The sequence below is a fragment of the Rhamphochromis longiceps genome, linkage group LG10 (assembly GCF_057381845.1).
Source record: "Rhamphochromis longiceps isolate RC_006_pf linkage group LG10, R_longiceps_female_GT1.1, whole genome shotgun sequence".
Classification (NCBI taxonomy): Eukaryota; Metazoa; Chordata; class Actinopteri; order Cichliformes; family Cichlidae; genus Rhamphochromis; species Rhamphochromis longiceps.
Window position 1 is genome coordinate 7,506,884 of NC_140566.1, and position 26,125 is coordinate 7,533,008.

Below are 26,125 nucleotides of genomic sequence, written 5' to 3' on the forward strand. Positions count from 1 at the left end.
ACACTAAAACAAAACAAAAACGTCAGCCAGATAAATCACAGAAAAAATGTGTTTTTCTGGTGGAACAGTATGGTGTGAGGATTAGAACTTCAGGTGCCATGAGATGCAGTAGTGCATTCACTGTTTCTGGCTTTATTTGTTGTTTATGCTTACTTGGTCTGAACTCAGACTTAAGACTCACTACCCCGTTCATTTCCCCCGCATCATATCCACTGGTTGCCCACAAGTGCTCTGAGATGTCACACAGTTCTGGAGAGTCTGGGGTCAACTGGCATAGTTCCACCAGATAAATTTTTGTTAGCAGCTGCACAGTTCACACAACACTAATGTTTACTGTCAGATGCTTCCTAAACACCTCATTGCAATGTTTCATCCCTGGAATGTGAGTTTCTTCCTCAGGTCTGTACTGTTGCACTAATCATAAACCCAATCATTTTATTTAGCATTTAAAATAAAAATATGTGAGATGATGTCATGTATTTCACTTGACAAAGCAAGTTTGTTCCCATATAATCAGGTGTGTGTGTATGTCTATGTGCAAGCTTCACATACATCAGAAACCGGAAACTCAGTCTGTTAGTCTCCACTCATTTGCAACATTCTGCTCACTTGTGTTATAATTAAATGATCGTTCCCTGATCTAATAACAATCAACTAATTTACATATCAATTCATAACCCACTAAGTTTACAGGACAAGATGATAACAGCTGGTTTGCAATCTTTAATCAGTCCCACATCGTATTTAGACTTGGCCCACAGGCCGTCAGGCACCTCTGATCAACAGTGGGATCAAACAGTTCAAATGAGCAAACAGTGAACAGTATAACAATAGACAGCATAACTGTTTTATAAGCAATCATTTTTTAGGGTGAACAACACTTTTGGGTCCTCCCTGACTTGCCAATCACAAGCTCTTTTACAATTGTGCACAAATCTGCCCAGGTCTTCCCACCTGTAGTCAGCAGACCTAGCAAGGAAGATGTGTGGGGTGGATGCATCCATTATAAATAACCTTTTGTTCTTTAGTGAGGGAAATCGCAAGTGCAGCAAATGTAAAGCTCTAAAATAAGCATTTCATTGTTAGTTTATCATGTTCAACTCTTTACCACTCCTCCCCATGTCTCTCATCAGGGCTCTGCGAAGCACAGTGAAAAGTGCAGTGCAGGCCATCAGCGGCCAAAAATGGCATCTGGAGGCATGCAGTCACGTGCTGTTTGTAAAAAAAAACAAACAAAAAAAAAAACTTTCAGTGAGCAGCCCTGCCCCCAGCTTCCATTCATACACGAAGGCAGGGGTCACAGGGCTGTATTTCACCATTGCATGGTCACATTCTGACTGTGTGATTGTAATGCCATCATGGCAGGAGATCAAATTTATGTTTAATTTACACATTAAGTAAATTTACTGGACATGAGTCTGACAAAACTTTTAACTTTTGGCCCTGTCCGTCAATTCAGGACAGGGGAATGGTGAAATTATCTCTTTGAACATGGCCTGTTGCAGAGACAGTGTGGGTGTACCTTCTAATGTTGGCTGGAATTTCAGGGTGAGAGTGTAACACAGAGTGGCTCCGTAGTCTACAAGAAATTCCACCTTCTCACCACACACAGACATTGTATACATAGGCAGAGATTTATAGGCTTTGTTTGTTAAATGCACATATTTGCCCTTTGAATGGCATGAAATGTGTTCTAAGTGTGGCTTCTTGCAGCAGTCTCTGTGTTTGTGTATGTGTGTGTGTGGAGCACTTTTTTTCCGTAGCACTTGTTAGCGAAGCTTTCTTCATTGCGTCAGCATGTGTGTGCGTCCGTGTTTGTGTGTGGCTCTTGTATCACTCCTCACTGTATCAGTGTGTGTATATATGTAGGTTTGTGTTTTTGCGTCACTTCCCTGTTCTGGCGTCTTGGGAAAACCACGACCTGAAGCGTCCCCTGGGGTCCTGCCCTGCTCCTCTTAGTCTGCTTGCAGCCACCACTGCTGCTGGTTCTGGTTCTGGTTCTCCCTCTCTCCTCCTTTTTCACATTTTTTTCTTCCACTTTTTTTCCCTTCCAAAACTGCTTTCTCTTCTCTCCACCCATACTTTCAAACACCTCTCTTTCATCATTCATTCAATCCACATCAACTGACTTTCTTTTCAACATTTCTTTTTCTTTCTCACGACATATTTCATGCTTTCTTTCTACATTTTTTACCATTGAGTCAAAGACTGAGTTCTCACTTTGATCACCCGGTTGAGCGTGCGTGACAGTCCACGCCCCAGCCCTTAATTCGGCCGTGCTGACTGTCATCCCATGTTATTCGGTAAGCGTCCTTAGCAAAGCCTTTTGCCTTCTACAGACCAAACATGCTAAAATACTGCCGCCTAACGCCAGTCCCCCGGCGCCTAGGGTTTTTTTCTGCAGACTCTAAGCTACTCGGCCGACCTCCCATGAGCCACTGCCCCAGGGGCCATTAGATCCTGTGTGTAGCTGAGACCTCAGGAAATTGCTCTGTACTTAAGCCCAGAACTTCTCCGTGAAATATCACGGAGGTGCGCCATGACTCACCCACCCTTTGGCCTGACCAAACGGAGAACCCAAGTGACTTATACATCCATATATGACATAGGTTGGACACAGCTCACCAGTGCAGATTCTCCCCTAGTTCTTTTGGATGATCTCGGTGTTTCGCTGAGGACTCGCCTCACAACTCCCCCTTTTTGAAGCTTTAGTGGGACCGAGGATTGACTTTTTGCCTTGGGGTGATCAGCCGTCTTTGGAGTTCCCACACTCGGAGCATCCTGTTTGTGATGCCAAACTTGTCATGGAATTTTGTAAATAAAGTCTGCAACACGGAAAGAGCTGTGGTCAAGCTATTTATTACTGCGCAGGAGAGCCAACACACACATCAAACATCACAGTTCACAGTCGTGCCAGCTCTACCCTTGGGGTGTCTCAGCTCCTCTTTTATACCCCCTCCCCACACACAACTTTCTGTATCTTTTAGTTACAACAGGCTTCTGTCCCATGGGCAGTGGCTGGGCAGAGCATCTTCCACTATCTTTTCCCAGGAAGCTGCTGGCATCTGTCATCTTGGGAGTTTCGTCCTTCTACACCCTAACAGTTAGCAGATAACATAGTGAAACATCATTAGGCCTAGCTAAGCAGTTCTTTATGAGGTCATACTGACACACACTTGCTTCATCTTAAGCAGGCAAAGGTTATACAAAAATCATACACTAATTTACTGTGTACTGTGAGGATTTAGATTTATCCTCACATAAATCTAAATGTGAGGATAAACTAGAATTTTCCATAACAGGGAGTATATATGAAACTCTTCTTTTGTTTTCTCTGTGGTTTCAGATCTTTTACCAATGATGTCTACAGGTTAAGGCAAATCTGATGGTTAGAAACTGCCAAAAGTAATGGCTGAATGATAATAGCCTTTTAGCTTTTAGATTAGATATTCTGTGTATCCAGATGTACTGGAGGCAGGAGATAGAGCTGATACTTCTGATGAAGATTTAACCCAAAGAGGAGGCTAAAACTGAAAAAGTATTGTGTGATTGTGCGATTGATGTACATATACTTTCAAATGTTGGCATCTGCCTTCCACTGAAACCAAAATTGAGTACTTTGGCATCAACTCAAACCACTGTGTTTGGAGGAAGAGAAATGCTGAGTATGACCCAAATAACACCAGTCCCACAGTCAAGTAAGAAGTGGAAACATTATGCTTTGGGGCAGTTTGTCTAAGGGTAGAGGATGACTTCACTACATTGACAGGGAAAAGGACCGGACCATGTTTCTTTTTACTATAGAAAGTAAAATGTTGGATGAGAACCTCCTTCCCTCAACCAAATCACTAAAGATGGGCCGTGTATGGCAGCGGTCCCCAACCTTTCTTGCACCACGGACCGATTTAATGTCAGATAATATTTTCATGGACTGGCCTTTAAGGTAAAATGATACGACCAAGACAAAAACTGTGGTATTTTGTAAATATAGTAATAAACACAAATTCACTGTGTAGTTGTGTCCTCCTCTCTGCCCCTTAATGCTCTCTGGTCGCTATGGTAATGTGTAAATATTTCTTTCAAAATAAGACACACAACTACAACACGGGAAAAGTTAACAATAAAAACCCTGAAAACCATAAATTTGACACCCAAGCATCAACTCTCGTAGCCACCAACCAGACCACTCACGGACCTGTACCGGTCTGTGGCCCGAGGGTTGGGGACCGCTGGTGTATGGGACTTGTGGCTATAGAAGAAGGTTGTGAAGTAAATAGCCTGCATTTGTATAGCGCTTTTCTAGTCCCTAAGGACCCCAAAGTGCTTTACACTACATTCAGTCATTTATCCATTCACACACTGGCAAGCTACATTGTAGCCACAGCTGCCCTGGGGCGCACTGACAGAGGCAAGGCTGCCGGACACCGGCGCCAGCGGGCCCTCTGACCACCAGTAGGCAAACATGGGGTTAGTATCTTGCCCAAGGATATTTGGCATGCAGCCAGGAGGCAACCTGGGATCGAACCACCGATCTTCTGATTAGTGGCTGACCTGCTCTGCCACCTGAGCTACAGCCACCCTGGCCTTATCAGTCTCCTGACCTCATTACTATAGCAAGCTGAAACTTGAAGCTGCCAACCAGGCAACCAAGAAACCTAAAAGACCAAAATCCCACCTGAGAGATATGAAAACCTGATAATAAGAAATTATGCCAAGAAAGTTAGTATTCTTGACCAAGTACTAAAACAAGTATTTGATCTTGTGGAGCAAAACCTAATTTCACTCAATGACATGCAAATCTGTTTATAATAACTTTTCAGGGGGTTTTAACTCTTATTTTTTCTGGGTTGTTTTTTTGGTTGAATTCTGTCTCTATGCAATTAGAGACTATTCATTGTTTTGGAAATGAATAAACTTACAAAGTAGCTCGAATAATTATTCCTCCGACTGTATCTAAACTTTCCTTGGTCTGACAAACCTAACCAACATAATAAGACATCTTGAACAATTTTTGAGAGAAATACACCCCTTTGACAGGAGCAAACCTCTGACAGAAAAAGGGTTAGAAAGGGCTTTTGCATAAGATTCCCTCTTATAGTTAACCATTAGACAAACTAGCTAATGTAGTCAAAGGTTGTTTTGACAAATCAAATGTCATCTTTGCAGATCCTCCAACCCTTTTTGCAGCCCTGTGTTAGAACAACATCAAGGGGCAATGGAAGGACCGGAGGGCAACTATCACATTCCTTCATCCAGTCTGTGCCTGAGTCAGACTCCTGTCTGCATCACTGTAGCAAGCAGGTATTGGTCTTCACACACATGGTATATTGTTAGTTCCATAGGTAGTTGGTCAGACATAATTTTTGTAGTTTTGCCTCTATTCACCACCACAGTGAATGAAACATTCATAAAGATAAAATTGATTGAATGCAGATTTTCAGCTGTAACTCAAGACTTTTAATAAAAATGTTTAGCAATTTTTGCCTTTAGAACAGCAGTCATTCTTCATGACATAGATTCAGCAGTGTATTGGAATCATTCCTCTGGGTTTTTGGCAAACCCAGAGGAATTGGCGAAACACCAGAAGGACAAAACATCAGCTACTGCTAGACAGAGCAGTTGCCCAAGACTTGTCTTCACCTTTGACCTTGCTTCTCCAGCTCCTCTCTCTGTCCTTAGTATTTCTCCAGCTTCTCACGTTCTTCTTCACATTGTTCTTCCTGATGTAGCTATCACTTTATATAGCTACATCTATTATTACGGCCTTCTTCCTCTGCTTGTCCACCACTACTATGTCCAGTTGGTTTGCCTTCAACAGTTTTCTGTCTGTATGTCATTAGAGTTTAGTTGGGGTGCTGTGATTCAGTTACATTTTGTTGCTCATGCAGGTCCTTGGAAAATAGCCCTCCAGAGCTGTCCTTTGAGGAGGAGAAGCCCTGGTGCCTTGAGCCTGGTGAGTCTTTCAAGTGTTAATTAATTTACATTTTTGGCTCATATATTGTTGTTATAAGCAGGCCAGGCTACATCGTTTTTTCATGTTTTGATTAAGGGACCCGTTGAGGCAGAAATTACCTTCTGTATAGTTAAAATAAAAGAGTACAAGAAAACTTTCTGGAGAAATCGTGGTGGGATTGTTGCTACTGGCAGACTACAGTGGGGCAAAAAAGTATTTAGTCAGCCACTGATTGTGCAAGTTCCCCCACTTAAAATGATGACAGAGGTCAGTAATTTGCACCAGAGGTACACTTCAACTGTGAGAGACAGAATGTGAAAAAAAAATCCATGAATCCACATGGTAGGATTTGTAAAGAATTTATTCGTAAATCAGGGTGGAAAATAAGTATTTGGTCAATAACAAAAATACAACTCAATACTTTGTAACATAACCTTTGTTGGCAATAACAGAGGTCAAACGTTTACTATAGGTCTTTACCAGGTTTGCACACACAGTAGCTGGTATTTTGGCCCATTCCTCCATGCAGATCTTCTCGAGAGCAGTGATGTTTTGGGGCTGTCGCCGAGCAACACGGACTTTCAACTCCCGCCACAGATTTTCTATGGGGTTGAGGTCTGGAGACTGGCTAGGCCACTCCAGGACTTTCAAATGCTTCTTACGGAGCCACTCCTTTGTTGCCCGGGCGGTGTGTTTTGGATCATTGTCATGTTGGAAGACCCAGCCTCGTTTCATCTTCAAAGTTCTCACTGATGGAAGGAGGTTTTGGCTCAAAATCTCACGATACATGGCCCCATTCATTCTGTCCTTAACACGGATCAGTCGTCCTGTCCCCTTGGCAGAAAAACAGCCCCATAGCATGATGTTTCCACCCCCATGCTTCACAGTAGGTATGGTGTTCTTGGGATGCAACTCAGTATTCTTCCTCCTCCAAACACGACGAGTTGAGTTTATACCAAAAAGTTCTACTTTGGTTTCATCTGACCACATGACATTCTCCCAATCCTCTGCTGTATCATCCATGTGCTCTCTGGCAAACTTCAGACGGGCCTGGACATGCACTGGCTTCAGCAGCGGAACACGTCTGGCACTGCGGGATTTGATTCCCTGCCGTTGTAGTGTGTTACTGATGGTGACCTTTGTTACTTTGGTCCCAGCTCTCTGCAGGTCATTCACCAGGCCCCCCCGTGTGGTTCTGGGATCTTTGCTCACCGTTCTCATGATCATTTTGACCCCACGGGATGAGATCTTGCATGGAGCCCCAGATCGAGGGAGATTATCAGTGGTCTTGTATGTCTTCCATTTTCTGATGATTGCTCCCACAGTTGATTTTTTCACACCAAGCTGCTTGCCTATTGTAGATTCACTCTTCCCAGTCTGGTGCAGCTCTACAATACTTTTCCTGGTGTCCTTCGAAAGCTCTTTGGTCTTGGCCATGGCGGAGTTTGGAGTCTGACTGTTTGAGGCTGTGGACAGGTGTCTTTTATACAGATGATGAGTTCAAACAGGTGCCATTCATACAGGTAACGAGTGGGGGACAGAAAAGCTTCTTACAGAAGACGTTACAGGTCTGTGAGAGCCAGAGATTTTCCTTGTTTGAGGTGACCAAATACTTATTTTCCACCCTAATTTACGAATAAATTCTTTACAAATCCTACCATGTGAATTCATGGATTTTTTTTTCACATTCTGTCTCTCACAGTTGAAGTGTACCTCTGGTGCAAATTACTGACCTCTGTCATCATTTTAGGTGGGGGAACTTGCATAATCGGTGGCTGACTAAATACTTTTTTGCCCCACTGTAGGTCTGGTGCTATTGGTGGCACTAAAAACCTTGTTGCTACAGTTTGCTGCTGTAAAGTGAAAACAGGCATACCTACTAAAGAGGCAGACATTTTAAAAATGGCATATGTGCACCTTACCCATACTGTATATTCATAATGGGAAACTGAGAAACAAAGCAGCCCCAGACCATCACACTATGACCCCTATATTTTACTGTTGGTTGATGTTCCTTTTCTGAAATGCTGCATTACTTTTACGCCGGGACACACACCTTTGGCGGGGGGGGGGGGGCAGCACTAATGATCTAAGAAAACCATATATCACTTGACATGTTTTCTTGACTTTTTTTTTTTAACAAATACTGCCATCAGATTAAATTTGAAAACGATAACTGTGGACACTAAAATGCTAACAAAAAGATAGACAGACAAACAAATAAACCAAACTGATTACATACTCCCTCCCTTTGGTGCAACAATGACCCTTTTTTTTACAATGTAAGATGGAATTTAACATAGACTGAGTGGCACACTGCTTAAACCTTGTATAGAGTACATGCATAGTTTAATGGGGAACTACAAGTACTGGAATTACCACTCATTTTTGTTTGTATCTTTCCTTGTCTCTGTCTATGTACACTACATTATCAACTGTGCCTGTTTTTGTTCTCTGCATTACCATTTTACCAGCTCTAAACCAAGCTTAGTGATGTGTGACTCACCATTCATTTCACTGGTGACTAATTTAGTTTTAACATTTAGGGAATGTTCTAGTGCACAGGCCCAATTATGTAACACAAGCACCTGTGGAAATTTCTAACATGTCAGGGCCTAGCATTCTTGACTCCAAAGAAAGGTAAGTAAGTAAGTAAGTAAAATTTTATTTATATAGCACATTTCTAGATAAAAGATCACAAAGTGCTTCACAAGGTATAAAACAAAAACAGTCAAAAGTTAACAAAATGCAATTTTAAAACGATGTGTTTTTAGCTGTTTTTTAAAAGTAATCACTGAGTCTGCGGATCTTAAGTTCTGAGGAAGAGAATTCCACAGTCTGGCAGCCACAGTAGCAAAAGCTCTATCACCCTTGGTTTTCAGTCTTGTATACTGAATAACAAGTAGGCCCTGATCACAAGACCTCAGGGACCTACTAGGGGCATAGGGCTGTAAAAGTTCAATGATGTACGCTGGTGCTTGTTCTTGAAGAGCCTTAAATGTCAGAACCAGAATCTTAAAATGGACTCTGAATTCAACAGGGAGCCAGTGCAGCTGTATAAGCAATGGTGTTACATGAGAGTATTTCGATGTTTTTGTCAGAAGCCTTGCTGCAGCATTTTGGACAATCTGCAGACGCTCCAGGGAGTTTTTGTTTAGACATGTAAACAGTGAATTACAGTAGTCCAATCGTGATGAAATGAATGCATGAATAACAATTTCCAGTTCAGTATGAGATACTATGGGGCTCAATTTAGAAATGTTTCTTAAATGATAGAAGCAGGACTGAACCAGAGATTTGACGTGGACATCCAGGGTAAGAGCAGAATCAAAGGTTACCCCTAGGTTCCTGATAGACGATTTCACAAATGTTGAAAGAGGACCAAGAGCATTCATTATGTTAGGTACATGTCTGTCTGGAGCACATACAAGGACTTCAGTCTTTTTTTCATTAAGTTGGAGGAAGTTGTCAGCCATCCAACCTTTGATGGTTTCTAAGCACACATTTAGAATCTGCAGCTTAGAAACATCTTCAGGTTTAAAAGATATATATAGCTGGATGTCGTCTGTGTAGCAGTGGTAGCAAATGTCCTCAAAGGGGCTTAAAATATGCTGGAGAGGAAGCAGATATATTAAAAACAATAAGGGCCCCAGCACAGAACCTTGTGGCACACCATAGGACAGGGACGTGGAAGATGACCTATACTTAGAAACCACCACAGAAAAGTATCGTTCATAGAGATACGAGGAGAACCACTCTAAGGCAGACCCAGATACACCAACCCAGTATTTCAGCCTTTCAAGCAAAATATAATGGTCAACGGTGTCAAAGGCTGACGTGAGGTCCAACATTAGGAGTACAGAACACTTTCCTGCATTGTTTTGCATCAGAATGTCATTGGAAACTCTAAGAAGGGCTGTTTCAGTAGAATGAGCTCTACGAAAGCCAGACTGAAATTTGTCAAAGATATTATGTTTGTCTAAAACTGCTGTAAGCTGCTTAGCCACAACCTTCTCTAATATCTTAGCAATTAACGGTGTTTTTGAGATTGGTCTGTAATTGCTAGTGAGAGATGGGTCCAGCATAGGCTTTTTTAACAGGGGGTGTATAACAGCAGTTTTAAAATAAGCAGGGACTTTACCAGATCCCAGTGAGGTGTTAATTATGGTGAGCACACAGGGACCAATAGAGTGGAAGACATTTTTGAATAACGATGCGGGTAAAATGTCGAGTGAACAGGAGGATGCTTTTGTTGCATTAACTATTTTTTCCAGCTCTGATAGTGAGACAGGTAAAAAGCATTCTAAAACGACAGGCCGAGCTGGCGTAGGAACTGACAATGCAGATGCTGATGGGGACAATTTTTTCCTTACATTACTAATTTTTTCTAGAAAGAAAGAAAGAAATGTTTCGCAGTCTTCATTAGAAGAAATAATGGCAGCAGGTGGAGCAGGAGTAATAATATCAGTAATAGTGTCAAATAATACCTTAGGATTACCTCTGCTCTTTGCAACCAGATGAGAAAAATAAGCAGCCCTCGCATCTCTAATTGCATTGTTAAAAGAGGCTAAAAGATCCTTTAAGTAAAGGAGATGAACATTTAAATGAGTTTTCCTCCATAAGCGCTCAGCTTTACGACAATCACGATTTATGGATCAGATGTTGTCATTTAGCCAGGGTAAGGACTTGGAAACAGAAACTGGTCTCATTTTAACCGGACAGATTTAATCTAAAATCGAAAAACAATGGTTATTAAATAGATCTGTTAAGAAATCAACGCCATTTTGCGGGGATATTGTTAAATTAAAAGCATCCGAGAAATTCTCCGCTGTGGAGGAATTTATGATGCGCGAGATAATTGTCCGGTGAACAGGAGACAAAGGCTCATGAAAATACATGTTAAAAAGAATACAGAGATGATCAGAGATAAAAAAAAAAAAATGTCCTCAGACACCACTGGAACAAATTCCAGTGGTGTCCACCCTTGAAGGAAATGTCATAGAGATAGTTCATGAATATAAATACCTTGGTGTCTGGATTGATGACTCCTTCACCTTTAAACCACATATAGAGAGACTAGTAAAGAAACTGAGACTTAAACTTCGTTTTTTCTTCCGTAATAAACAGTGCTTTTCTTTTGCAGTAAAAAAACGTCTTGTCACTGCAACCTTTTTATCTGTGTTAGATTATGGTGACATTCTGTATATGAACGCGTCTTCTTCATGTCTTCTAATGTTGGACACGATGTATCATGCTTCCTTGAGGTTTATTACCAATTGTAAATACCTGACCCATCACTGTGATTTGTACTTAAGAGTAAAATGGCCTTCTTTGGCCATTAGAAGACAGGGGCATTGGTACACTTTTATTTACAAAGCTATGCTTGGATTGCTGCCTCCTTATATTTGTACTTTGGTCACAAGGACAAATAGTGGTTCTTACTCCTTGCGCTCAAATGATCAGCTGCTGTTGTCTGTTCCCCTTGTCCGCACAGAGCTGGGTAAGAAAGCCTTTGTCCACTCTGCGCCTTTTTCATGGAACATGTTACAGAAAGACTGGAAACTAACTGAATTGTTGTCTTTAAATGTTTTTAAAACTAAACTCAAAGGCCTACAGGCTGCCTCAATAATGTGTAATTGTTTTGTGTAATTTTAACTTTGTTTGTTCGTATGTATTTGTCTTGAAATGTGCTGCCTCTTGGCCAGGACTCCCTTGAAAAAGAGGTCTTTGATCTCAACGGGACATTCCTGGTTAAATAAAGGTTAAATAAAAATAAAAAATAGAATCAATATTCAAACCCAAAGTAAAAACAAGGTCCAGTGTGTGTCCTTTGTTATGTGTGGGGCCGGACACATGCTGGGTAAAATGAAAAGAATCCATAATGTTGATAAAACCTCTGGCAAAGAGGTCGGAGTCATCATCAACATGTATGTTAAAATCCCCAGCTAAAAGCAGTCTGGACAACCTCATAGTAGAGGACAGGAAGTCGCTAAACTCCGATAAAAACAAGCTATTTGGGCTGGGTGGACGATACACCACAGCACAATAAAAAGGATCCTTACTTCTGATTTTAATAAGCTGTAATTCAAAGGAAAGAAAGTGTCCAACTTTCACTGAACGGCAGTTGAAACGGCCCTGAAATGCCACCGCGAGACCTCCTCCACGACCAGATCCCCGAGGCTGGCTGATGACGGAATAGCCGTTCGGGCACATTTCAATGAGAGACGAATAGTCCAAGTCCCGCTGCCAGGTCTCAGTCAGAAATAAGAAGTCCAGTTTTTTAGAAGATATAGAATCGTTAAGCACGAACGATTTATTAGTGAATGATCGGGCATTAAAAAGTGCCATGTTCAGCGGGGTGGAAGCATCATTTTTGGCAGAGGCTCGAGTTAAAGGACGTAAATACTTGGGGTTTGAGCCTTCACGCTCGTAGATTCCACTCACCGAGGGGATGAAAAGCCAGTCAGCAGGAGAGTCTGGATGAACCCTTCTGAGGCAGCACGGTCTCGGAGAGCCGGGCCCTGCATCTCCAAGCAGGGACGTGGAAAACAAATTCCTCTCCATGGAGCTGTTCTGAGCATAGGTAACAAAGCACGCTCGACATCGCTTTCTAGTCAGACCCCGCCGCCAGAAAAGCCTAAGCTTCACCTGGATACCTGCTCTTCTTCCTCTCCTTCTCCGTGGTCTGCGGGGAACGCTGAGGACGCTGGCCGAGGATCCAGCCACTGGCGGAGGATCCAGCCACTGGCGGAGGATCCAGCCACTGGTGGAGGATGGAAAGTGCCAAAGGAGTGCGGAGGATGGAAAGTGCCAAAGGAGGAGGAGGATGAGACATCTTGAGCCATCATTGAAGATCGGATGGATAACAGCGTCAAACGATCATAAACCAAGGCAGCCAGTACATCATTGATACAAATAGAAAACAGCAGAGCAGAGAAAAACAGCACGACGAAAGAGCGTGACAAACTGCACCCGGCAGCGGCAAAGCCAAACACAGGCGCCATCATACCGGAAGTGTACAGCCTTTACTTGTCTCATCAGGTATGGCTTGTCTCATCATTTCTGCCAGTTTTAGGGTAATTCCAATATTTGTGTACATCTTTTTTGTGACGTCAAAATGCAAGAGAATTAACAACTCTTAATTAATATCTTTTGGATCTTTTTAGTCTGGTGGTTCTCTTTTACAGAGCTTACAGAGCTTGTAAGCAAAGCTCTGTGTTCCTTGGACATTGGATCAGGCCTTTGACATTGATGTGGTTCAGCATCTCAGCAAAAGAAATCATCCTTTTGATGTCAGTAAATTGTGAATGTCTAAACATTTCCACACCAGGTCAGTCAAATACATATAGCAGTTCAGCCCGTCCAAAAGGCGGTAACTTTTATTTGTTTAAATCTCGCAACAGCTTAGGTAAAGATAACCTTTAAAACCTTGGATAATCAATGCTTAGTATTTCAGCTTTTGATAACTCATCCTGTGTGTTCCCAAGGACTTGGAACATTGGTTTGAGACTGCTCAGTAACTTGAGCAGACTGCAGTGTTGACTAGGGCTGCAACTCGATTATAAAAAAAAATCATCATAGATTTTTTGCTTTGACCAAACTTCAGTGTTCACTGTAGCCACCACATACTCCTTACAGACACATAAACTCACTCATTCACTTGCACACAGAAGGGAGATGCGTCCTGCATGACACGTTGCCACGGATCTTAAAATGGCTTAAAGGCAACACAAGCCAGATGCTAGAGTTTAAAACGGACCTGTTCATTTTGTTGAGCCTTCAGTGTACGGCCATTGGCATTTTGCCAGAAGTGTTAGCAGAAAGGAGGAATAACAAAACCTTTTGACAGTGCTTGAAATCACAGTGCCTTGCCTGCTGGCCATACCAGGTTTTCTGGGTTATATAAGCCTTGGACATGTTCCCCCAGCTTCCTTGCAATGTCTTGCCAGATGGTGCTTCATTTCGAGTACATAGTACTTTATCACTCCAAGTGAAGGAAGGAGACTCCCAACCCTTCGAGTGTAGATCCAAGGGCCCATGTACATCCCAGCCATAGAGTAACTTGTAAGGGGAGAACTCCGTTAAAGGTAGGGGAACTTCTCTGTATGCAAACAGCAGGAAGGGCAGCCACGGATTGGTTCCCTGGTCTTTTAGAAATGAGTGTAGATAACTGGCAGTGACTACAGGAGGTTTTGGTCTGACTTCCTTGGAGGACATGTTTTCTGGCATATGGAGCATGCACTTCAGGATTTCTGTATGTCTGCAAACATTAAAGACCCAGGGAAGGGTGTGTGTTAGGTACATGATAAAGGACCTAGGGACCAGGGATCTCAAGATATTGGTGGTCACAGTCAACTGCGTATAACACATGCTTATTAAAAATGAACTTTTCATTTCCCCTCTCACTTTCCATTTTCCCCTTCAGTAACCTTAGCAATCAAGTTTTTCAATGTCTCATCCTCCCTAAAACTCCATTCCTGGGATAACATCAACAGGCAGGCTCTGTACCACCAGAAAAGAAAACATGTAGGACTGTTCATTAATGGTTCAAGGTTCAAGGTTCTTTATTTGTCACATGCATAGTTATACAAGTATAACACACAGTGAAATGTAGCCTGACACGCTCCTCGACATGTGCAAAAAAATTGGGGGGGGGGGGGGGGGGGGTGTAGAGGAAGAACATTATATATATATATATATATATATATATATATATATATATATATATATATATATATATATATATATATATATGTAGTATATACATTGGGTGAATGTGCAGCAATGTAGCAGCAAGCAGGTGAATTCTGTACATTAATATGAATGGACATCTGACTATTTTACAGGATAGACAATATAAACATATTTAAAATTAAAGGAATTGAAATGTACATTGTTCCTTGGTTTTGTCAAGGCTCGGCTGTGTGGCAGGCAGGAGGAGGACCCAAAATGCAAAACTCACACACACGGGGATGAACTCAAAAGGCAGCTTTATTGCCGAAGAGGCAGAACATAGGAAATACAAAACTAAACTGGGAAAAGTAAACTAACACTCGGAGAGAGAGACACAGGGAAATCCACGCAGCATGAGGGACGACGTCACGCTGAACAGAGGGAGACGCAGACAGAAATACACAGAGGGTTAACGAGGGAAGTGGGAACACACGGGGAACACAGGTGACACTGATAATCATAACGAGACAGGGCGGGGTGAACTGAACACTGACGGGAGAGGTGAAACAGGAAGTACAGAGGTTCAGACAGGAGGAGAGAGAGCACGAGTAGAACACCAACGTAACAGGCAGGGGAGACACGGAATAAACACGAAAAGGGGACGAGGGCTCATAAATACATAGAGGGCACACAGGGGGGAAGAGAGAGCACGGGGAGAACTTAGACATAATGGGCAGGGGAAGCATGGAATAAAACATAAGGAGAGACGAGGGCTCACAGATACACAGAGGGGCACACAGGGGGTAAGAGCCATGAAGGGAGAACACTTAGGGAACAACACAACAGGGCAACTCAGAAAACATGGCCTAAGCAAGGAACAAAATACAAACATACAAGGAAACTAAGAACACTGGGCCAACATGGCCCAGGACCATGACAGTACCCCCCCCTCAAGGGCTGGCTCCAGACAGCCCAAACACAGAAAAACAAAACCAAACAGAAAACAACCCAGGGCGGGCGGCGGGGGCCCAGGACGGAGGGCTCGGAACAGAAAACAAAAGAAGAGCACAGCAAACACCGGAGCCCAAGAAAATAACCCAAACACAGAGCAGTTCAGGGGGCCGACCATGCGGAAGGCAACGGCGGAGACGTGGAAACAGTTCAGGAGGCCGGCCGTGCGCAAGGCAACGGCGGCGACGTGGAAACAGTTCAGGAGGCCGGCCGTGCGCAAGGCAACGGCGGCGACGTGGAAACAGTTCAGGAGGCCGGCCGTGCGCAAGGCAACGGCGGCGGCGAAGGAGACGACGGAGCAGTTCAGGAGGCCGACCGCGCGGGAGGCGGCGGCGACGATGACAGCGCTGGTCCGGGGGCCGACCGTGCGGAAGGCGACGGCGGCCACTCAGGCGAAGAGGGTCCGGGGGCCGGCCGTGCGGAAGGCGACGGCGGCCACTCAGGCGATGACGGTGCAGTTCAGGGGGCCGGCCGCGCGGAAGGCAGCGGCGGCGGCTCTCCAGTGTCAGGCGTACTGGCCGAGGCCCGGTGGGCACAGGACCAGTCGAGACGGGACCAGGCGAAGCACAGGCTGAGGCTGCAGCAGACGAAGGCTCTGAGGAGGCTGCAGCAGACGAAGGCTCTGAGGAGGCTGGGCCAGACGAGGGCTCTGAGGAGGCTGGGCCAGACGAGGACGAAGACTCTGAGGCCGGACCAGGCGGAGCTGCAGAGGCTGAGGCCGGACCAGGCGGAGCTGCAGAGGCTGAGGCTGGCCCAGGCGATGACGAAGCGGTCGCAGATGGCGGCTGGACAGGCTCCTCGGGCCCTCCAGCTGATGCGGCGTGAGGCTGAACGGGCCCCTCGGACCCTCCAGCGGAGACGTGAGGCTGAACGGGCCCCTCGGACCCTCCAGCGGAGACAGGAGGCTGAACGGGCCCCTCGGACCCTCCAGCGGAGACAGGAGGCTGAACGGGCCCCTCGGACCCTCCAGCTGACGAGGCGTGAGGCTGAACGGGCCCCTCGGACCCTCCAGCGGAGACGAGGAGGTGCTGGCCGGGCTCACTGGAACCCCCAGCGGATGAGGTAGATGGCGGCGTGGGAGCCACGGAGTCCTGGATGAGCTCATCCGAGCTTCCAGCAGGAGCTGATGTAGAGCCAGAGAGGTTTGGGACCCCTGGCTGAATGTTAAGCCGAACAGAAGACCGTATTGCTATCGGGGACTGGGCCAATGGTTCAGGTGCGAGCTGAGCTACTGGAGAGGCGGATGAGAGTGGGAGCTGAGCTACTGATGGTGGTGAAGTAGATAACTGCACGGGGGACTGAACTGAGGGCGTCTGCACTGGCACAGGGGACTGAACTGATGTCTGTTGTAACGGAGGTGGTGAGAGTGGAGTAGGCAGTGGAGTAGATGACTTCACAGGAGAATGAACCAGAGGTGAGTGCACAGGAGATTGAGCTAGAGGTGGTAGTGGTAGTTGAGGGGAAAGTGGAGCTGGTGATTGAGTGGATGACTGTGCTAAGGGATGCTGCACTGGGGACACTGGAGGCTGCACTGGGGACACTGGAGGCTGCACTGGGGACACTGGAGGCTGCAGTGATGGTTGTAGTGGAGGTGTAACGGGTGAAGGAGTGGCTGAAGTGGCTGTGGGTCGGGCGGCTAGTGGCTCAGCTACAGGGTATAGTAACGGCAGGGCTATGGGTTGAATGACTGACTGAGTAGCAGCCTGAGTGGCTGGGTGTAGTGACGGTTGTGGTGGAAGAGAAACAGGTGGTAGTGTGGATGATGGAGCTAAGGGCGACTGAGTGGCAGACCGAACTGATGACTGAAGCGATGGTAGAGGTGAAAATGGAGCTTGTGGTGGAGTTAATGGCTGAGCTAGCGAGGGAGCTAACTGAACTGAGGGTGGCTGCGAGGGAGCTAACTGAACTGAGGGTGGCTGCGAGGGAGCTAACTGAACTGAGGGTGGCTGCGAGGGAGCTAACTGAACTGAGGGTGGCTGCGAGGGAGCTAACTGAACTAAGGGTGGCTGCGAGGGAGCTAACTGAACTAAGGGTGGCTGCGAGGGAGCTAACTGAACTAAGGGTGGCGGCGAGGGAGCTAACTGAACTGAGGGTGGCGGCGAGGGAGCTAACTGAGCTGTGAAGGGCTGCGAGGGAGCTAACGGAGCTGTGAAGGGCTGCGCAGGCGATAAGCAGCTCGCATTGACTTCCGCCACACAAAACACAGCCCCTGAATGAACAGTCATAATGTCTGGAAAAGACACAGAGTTCTCACTCACCACAGCAGGTGAATTAGAAGGCCGAATGTCCGGCTGTGGGGTGGCGCGTCGGCGGCGTGAATGCCGTTTTCTTCGGGAAGCCGGAGGTGCGGTGATGGAGGAAACCGGCAACGACGGAGAGATCGCGGCCGGCTCCTCATCCTCCGACCACATTGCTGCGAGAAAAGCAGCGGGTGAGTGACAGTCAGAGTGGAGGGTGGATGGAGAGGAGTCCAGTGGCAGCAGCGTGGAAACGTTTCCCGATTGTGGCGGTCGCTGTTGCGGTATGACGAGCTCGCGGATTTGTACTGTCTCCTTGGCTTTCTGCAGATTGGACAGTAGGCCCGAAAATCCTGAGAGCTCGTGGAGATGGGGATTCCCTTTGAGAATAGCCTCGATGGCGTTTATCCCAATGGACATGGTTTTAATGTCCGAGGCGTGGGAAACTCGCTCCCACAGGCCGAAGATGCGGGCCAAATCGCTTTCCCGGGAGGAGCCTGCTGGGTCCATGTCTGGTGACGTCGTACTGTCAAGGCTCGGCTGTGTGGCAGGCAGGAGGAGGACCCAAAATGCAAAACTCACACACACGGGGATGAACTCAAAAGGCAGCTTTATTGCCGAAGAGGCAGAACATAGGAAATACAAAACTAAACTGGGAAAAGTAAACTAACACTCGGAGAGAGAGACACAGGGAAATCCACGCAGCATGAGGGACGACGTCACGCTGAACAGAGGGAGACGCAGACAGAAATACACAGAGGGTTAACGAGGGAAGTGGGAACACACGGGGAACACAGGTGACACTGATAATCATAACGAGACAGGGCGGGGTGAACTGAACACTGACGGGAGAGGTGAAACAGGAAGTACAGAGGTTCAGACAGGAGGAGAGAGAGCACGAGTAGAACACCAACGTAACAGGCAGGGGAGACACGGAATAAACACGAAAAGGGGACGAGGGCTCATAAATACATAGAGGGCACACAGGGGGGAAGAGAGAGCACGGGGAGAACTTAGACATAATGGGCAGGGGAAGCATGGAATAAAACATAAGGAGAGACGAGGGCTCACAGATACACAGAGGGGCACACAGGGGGTAAGAGCCATGAAGGGAGAACACTTAGGGAACAACACAACAGGGCAACTCAGAAAACATGGCCTAAGCAAGGAACAAAATACAAACATACAAGGAAACTAAGAACACTGGGCCAACATGGCCCAGGACCATGACAGGTTTAGTGTCTGGAAGAGTCCTGTCTCAGTCAATTATAGATGATGTGAGAGGGCGGGTGTGTGTGTTTAGGGCACGGATGGCTTGGGGATAGAAGCTCCTCTTGAGTCTCTCTGTCCTTGCCCGGAAGATGCGGAACCTTCTACCAGATTGCAGAAGTTGGAACAGTTTATTGCCAGGATGGGACGGGTCCTTCAGTATCTGCGCTGCTCTAGTCCGGCATCTCCTGGTGTAGGTGTCCTGAAGCGGGGGGAGAGCAATCCTGCAGCAGCGTTCTGCTGTACGGATCACTCTCTGGAGAGCTTTTTGGTCACTGTCACATCAGCTTTGGGGTAACGATGCTTAGTAGCATGTACACACAAAATTTCCTCCTGTCTGCTATAATCCATATTGCTCACTGGTACCATACAATGGTTAACCAAAGACATTTCCAACAAAGCAGTAACTCGCTGACTATTGACATTTACCATTTTCTAGCACTGCATTTCCACTGTCTTTCCCTGTGGGCTCCATCTTCTGCTGGGGTGCATAGCAATCCCCTGTGACCTTAGCTTTGCAGATGGGGCACACAGAAGTTTTGTGGCCTGGCTGCTGGCAATAATAACAAACAAGGTCCTTACCAGAGGTTTCTGAGTTTAGTAGTTTTCTTGTGGCTCTGGTTTACTCTCTGTCTTTAAAGGACCTGGCAGAGAAGACTGGAGCACTGTTTTTTAGTGCCCAGTGGAGCATGAAGCCAGAGCCCCTTTACAAGCATTGCAATACTGTACCTTAGCAGCCGCTTAGCAGCCGTAAGTCCATCTGCTGGCTTGTGCTCCCTCACCAAGGTCCTCACTTTCACTGTGAGCACCCAGGTTTTCTGTCAGAAAAATGGTCTTATAAAGTGAGACACAGAACAGCAAGTTTAACATATTTAAAAAAAATAAAGGGTAAAAGACTGGGTAAAGACATATCAGGCAGTTTGTACCATCTGTTTGTACCAGAAACAATCCCATCAAAGGCCTTGGACTGAATGGTGTCTCCAGGATTGTGGAACGGGTTACACATTATGTCAGTAAACGAGTTGTGCAACTTCCTGAACATACTTCTTATTTCATTACTTGCAAGCGAGCAACAGCAAAGTCTATGCAAGTCTTCGTCAGGGTGATCCTGTTGAGACTTTTTATACATTTCACTAATCACACACTTCTGGGAAAAGATATGTGTGACTTATTGCTGTAATAACCATATCGAACGCTGCACTGAGATCTAGCAGGACAAGCACAGAGATGAGTCCACTGTCAGAGGCCATAAGAAGATCATTTGTAACGCTGTTTCTGTGCTGTGATGAGCTCTGAAACCTGACTGAAACTTTTCAAATTAAGCCATTTCTCTGCAGATGATCTGTTAGCTGTTTGACAACTACTCTTTCAAGAATTTTTGAGATGAAAGGAAGGCTGGAGATTGGCCTATAATTAGCTAAGACCCCTGGGTCAAGAGATGGCTTTTTAAGCAACAGTTTAACTACTGCCAGTTTGAAGGCATGTGATTAGGGGTGGGTTTTAATAATCGATTCATCGATTAAAATCGATTCTGGCTTGGATAACGTGATATCGATTCATTAAAATCCTGAATTGATTTTTTTTTAATATAAATGTATTTTGCCCAAAATTCCAGAATCTCAGGTGAAACGTCACAAAATTTTGACAACCACCAAAAATTTAAAACAGTAAATGAGAGCAGGTGCACGGCTTCTGCACAAAGACGTAAACACAAAGCCCGGACCGTGGATCAGAATCAGTGAGATGTCGCCTTTCTCACCCAACGACACGGACATGGTCGGGGCTGAAAGCCGACAGCTCGCTGATTCTGATGTTTCAGCGGGCCTGCGCTTTGTGTTTACGCCCTTTTTGCGCTGATAAAGCTGTTAGTTTTATCTCTCTCCAAACAATATTGACTGAACCAGCAGCAAAAGAAGATCCAAACTAAGCTTCACATAAACATCATCATGGACTCCCTCTTACTTTTACTGTTTTGCTTCCACCACGATAAAATCACACTTCATGCACAGCTCTCTCTCTCTCTCTTTCTCAGTGTACTTCAAGAACAGTTTTCCGTCTATCCCCGAAATCTGTTTTGTGCACAGTGTTGGGAAGGTTACTTTTAAAATGTATTCCGTTACAGAATACAGAATACATGCCCCAAAATGTATTCTGTAACGTATTCTGTTACGTTACTCAATGACAGTAACGTATTCTGAATACTTTGGATTACTTAATATATTATCGTGCTTTTTACAACAACGTGAATGTACTATTGCTGTGTGATTTATTACTATTACTGAAGGTCCGCGACTCCGAACTGTAGTAAAGGGACCTCTGACTAATACGGCGGGGTCCCTGTCGGCTCATAGCCGAAAAATAGCTTTACTTTGTTGTGTGGGTCAATTTTTCTTGCGAGAGACAGAGAGAGGCGTTGAAAGACTGCTCCAACGGAACTTATTGTTTTCGGAGGAAAACACGAACACGGTGTACAGTCGAGTCTTAATAGCTTACTTACAACTGGGCTCGTCAGGCACTCTTCTTGGCTGCAGTGGTTATTATTATATTTACATGTTTCCAGCTCCCGTTTTTCCTCGACGACAACTCGTACCTTTCCACTCGCCTTTTTCTCCCTCCTCGCGCTCACAGACACATAACGTGTATGGCAGTGCATTCTCCCTGCAACACGGACTATACTGCCAATGATGCTACATTCTTTAGAGCTATGCTTGTAGCATTCTGCCTGTTAGCTTAGCACAACAACAACAACAACGAAAAGGCGCTCTCTCACCCAGGAAACACACAGTCGCAGAAAGAGAGAGAGAGCGTCGCCCTGTAACCATGGCAACCGTAACGCTGCCGCCTGGAACGAAAGAACGTAGCTGTCAAACAAAACCCAAACAGTCCTGACCCGCGACAAAATGAAACAGGAAAGTACCGCAGTGTAATCCATTTATTTCAACAAAGTAACTGTATTCTGAATACCACCTTTTTAAACGGTAACTGTAACGGAATACAGTTACTCATATTTTGTATTCTAAATACGTAACGGCGGTACATGTATTCCGTTACTCCCCAACACTGTTTGTGCATTATTCGCTTGCTTGTTACGCACAAGACTACCGTTATTTACAGCGCTGTCGGCCGATGTTTTTTTTCCTTTTACTTACTTCCGAAAAGAAAAACTAGTTTCTGCCGTTCAATTGGCTTCTGAACAAATTTAAACTTAAAATTATACAAAATGGATCGAATCGATTCAGGACCTTGTGAATCGGAATCGAATCGATTCTAGAAATCAGTGACGATACCCAGCCCTACCTGTGATACATAGCCGATTATTAGAGCTAGGTTCATCATATTTAAGATTGAAGCATTAATTAATAGTAGGACTTCTTGAGCAGTACAGTAGGAGCAGTAGGAATGGGGTCTAAAAATAGTAATAACTTCTGGTTTGGAAGAAGTAATTACTGAAGTTAACTCGAAAAAGGGTACATAAACATCAATGATATTGAGAGTAACTGTACGTTATTTCTGTGAGATGATTATGATTAATTTTTTCTCCAATGGTTAAAATTTGATTAGTGAATAAATCCATGAAGTCATTACTATTTAATGTTAAAGGAATGCTTGGTTCATCATATATATATGTGTGTGTGTGTGTGTGTGTGTGTGTGTGTGTGTGTGTGTGTGTGTGTGTGTGTGTGTGTGTGTGCGCGTGTGTGTGTGTATATATATATATATATATACATATATATATATGTGTGTGTATATATATATATATACATATATATGTACAGGGAGTGCAGAATTATTAGGCAAATGAGTATTTTGTCCACATCATCCTCTTCATGCATGTTGTCTTACTCCAAGCTGTATAGGCTCGAAAGCCTACTACCAATTAAGCATATTAGGTGATGTGCATCTCTGTAATGAGAAGGGGTGTGGTCTAATGACATCAACACCCTATATCAGGTGTGCATAATTATTAGGCAACTACCTTTCCTTTGGCAAAATGGGTCAAAAGAAGGACTTGACAGGCTCAGAAAAGTCAAAAATAGTGAGATATCTTGCAGAGGGATGCAGCAGTCTCAAAATTGCAAAGCTTCTGAAACGTGATCATCGAACAATCAAGCATTTCATTCAAAATAGTCAACAGGGTCACAAGAAGCGTGTGGAAAAACCAAGGCGCAAAATAACTGCCCATAAACTGAGAAAAGTCAAGCGTGCAGCTGCCAAGATGCCACTTGCCACCAGTTTGGCCATATTTCAGAACATCACTGGAGTGCCCAAAAGCACAAGGTGTGCAATACTCAGAGATATGGCCAAGGTAAGAAAAGCTGAAAGACGACCACCACTGAACAAGACACACAAGCTGAAACGTCAAGACTGGGCCAAGAAATATCTCAAGACTGATTTTTCTAAGGTTTTATGGACTGATTATATCTAGCTGGAGAAATACCAAGGGCTCAGAGAAGAGCTCGAGAGGATGTGGAGGGTGAAGGTAACGGTGGTCCCCGTGGTAATCGGAGCACTAGGTGCGGTGGCTCCCAAGCTAGGCGAGTGGCTCCAGCAGATCCCGGGCATAACATCGGAGATCTCTGTCCAGAAGAGCGCAGTCCTGGGAACAGCTTAGATACTGCGCAGGACCCTCAAGCTCCCAGGCCTCTGGTAGAGGACCTGAGCTTGAAGGATAAACCGCCCGCAGGGGCGTGCTGGGTGTTTTATATATATATATATATATATATATATATATATATATATATATATATATATATATATATACTACGGACGATACCTACAACCACGATTACCGACACTAACAAGCTGATCTACAATACGGCAGCAGTGATCAGTGAGATGCTTGGCTACAAGTTGAACAGCCACAAGGGGCAGTACCCTCCATGGAGAAGGAGGCTAGAGGGCAAGATCAAAGTAGCACGGAGGGAGGTTAGCCAACTAACGGAGTTGCAGAAAGGTGCGACAACGAAGGTGCATAAGAAATACAGCAAGCTGTCCATACCTGAGGCCTTGGAAACTGCCAAGCAAAGACTCACAGCCTTGGCCAGCCGCTTGAGGAGGTACACCAGAGAGATAGAAGGCAGGAGAATAAACCAGCTGTTCTCCACAGAACCAGCAAAGGTGTACTCTCAGTGGCAAGGGAACAATAAGAGAACAGCACCACCAAGGCTGGAGACGGAGCAATACTGGAAGAGCATATGGGAGAAGGACGCAACCCATAACGGCAATGCTCAGTGGCTAGTGGATCTGAGGGCAGACCACAGCGACCTCCCTGAACAGGGTCCAGTAACCATCACAGTGGCAGATATCCAAGAAAGGGTCTCCAGTATGAAGAGTTGGACAGCACCAGGGCCCGACATGGTTCACGCCTACTGGCTAAAGAAGCTGACTGCACTCCACGAGCGTCTGGCAGCACAAATGAACCAGCTGCTAGTTAACGAGAGACACCCGGAATGGCTAACCGAAGGTCGGACGGTCCTGATCCCCAAGGACCCCAAGAAGGGACCGGTCCCCTCCAACTACCGACCAATAACCTGCCTCAGTACTACATGGAAGCTCCTGTCAGGCATCATATCGGCTAAGATGAACAGGCACATGGGTCAATACATGAGCGGGACACAGAAAGGGATTGGCAAGAATACCAGAGGCGCAAAACACCAGCTACTGGTAGACAGAACAGTCAGCCGAGACTGCAAGACCAGACTGACCAACCTGTGCACTGCCTGGATTGATTACAAGAAGGCCTATGACTCAATGCCCCACAGCTGGATACTGGAATGCCCAGAATTGTACAAGAACAATGGGACCCTAAGAGCCTTCATCAGGAACTCAATGGGGATGTGGCGTACAACACTAGAGGCCAACTCCAAGCCCATAGCACAAGTCACCATCAAGTGTGGGATCTACCAAGGAGATGCTCTGTCCCCACTGCTGTTCTGCATAGGCCTGAACCCCCTCAGTGAGATCATTAACAAGACTGGCTACGGATACCGACTACGGAACGAAGCAGTTGTCAGCCACCTCCTGTACATGGATGACATCAAACTGTATGCCAAGAGTGAACGAGACATCGATTCACTGATCCACACTACCAGGCTGTACAGTAATGACATTGGAATGTCATTCGGACTGGAGAAGTGTAGTCGGATGGTAACAAAGAGAGGGAAGGTAGTCAGAACTGAGGGGATTGAACTACCAGAAGGCAACATTGCAGACATAGAGGACAGTTACAAGTACCTGGGGATCCCGCAGGCAAATGGGAACCATGAAGAGGCCGCTAGAAAAGCTGCAACCACCAAGTACCTGCAGCGGGTCAGGCAAGTCCTGAGGAGTCAGCTGAATGGTAAGAACAAGATCCGGACCATCAACACGTACGCCCTGCCCATGATCAGGTACCCTGCTGGGATAATAGGCTGGCCAAAGGAGGAGATAGAAGCCACTGACATAAAGACAAGAAAGCTCCTTACCATGCATGGAGGGTTTCACCCCAAGTCCAGCACCCTGAGGCTGTACGCTAAGCGGAAGGAAGGGGGCCGGGGACTGGTGAGTGTCAGCACCACAGTCCAGGATGAGACAACGAACATCCAAGAATACATTGGGAAGATGGCCCCAACTGACCGAGTGCTCAGTGAATACCTCAGGCAGCAAAAACCCAAGAAAGAGGAGGGAGACGAGGAACCATCATGGAAGGACAGGCCCCTGCACGGTATGTACCACCGGCAGATAGAGGAGGTGGCTGATATCCAGAAATCCTACCAGTGGCTGGACAAAGCTGGACTGAAAGACAGCACAGAGGCACTAATCATGGCAGCACAAGAACAAGCTCTGAGCACAAGATCCATAGAGGCTGGGGTCTATCACACCAGGCAAGACCCCAGGTGCAGGCTGTGTAAAGATGCCCCAGAGACAATCCAGCACATAACAGCAGGGTGCAAGATGCTAGCAGGCAAGGCATACATGGAACGCCATAACCAAGTGGCCGGCA

The 26,125-nt window shown here is 45.5% G+C and overlaps 1 protein-coding gene across 6 annotated transcripts in view; it reads left to right on the forward strand.

Moving 5' to 3' along the window:
• Nucleotides 1-26,125, forward strand: part of cblb (Cbl proto-oncogene B, E3 ubiquitin protein ligase) — a 171,778-nt gene that overhangs the window by 126,428 nt on the left and 19,225 nt on the right. For all 6 annotated transcript variants that reach the window (XR_014913509.1, XM_085420008.1, XM_085420005.1 and 3 more), the window contains 2 exons: nucleotides 5,167-5,301; nucleotides 5,889-5,953. Coding sequence is in view for 5 of the 6 variants with exons in the window: in XM_085420008.1 (XP_085276134.1) it covers nucleotides 5,167-5,301; nucleotides 5,889-5,953 (200 nt within the window). In the remaining variant the exon portion in view is untranslated. The remainder of the gene's footprint in view (nucleotides 1-5,166; nucleotides 5,302-5,888; nucleotides 5,954-26,125) is intronic.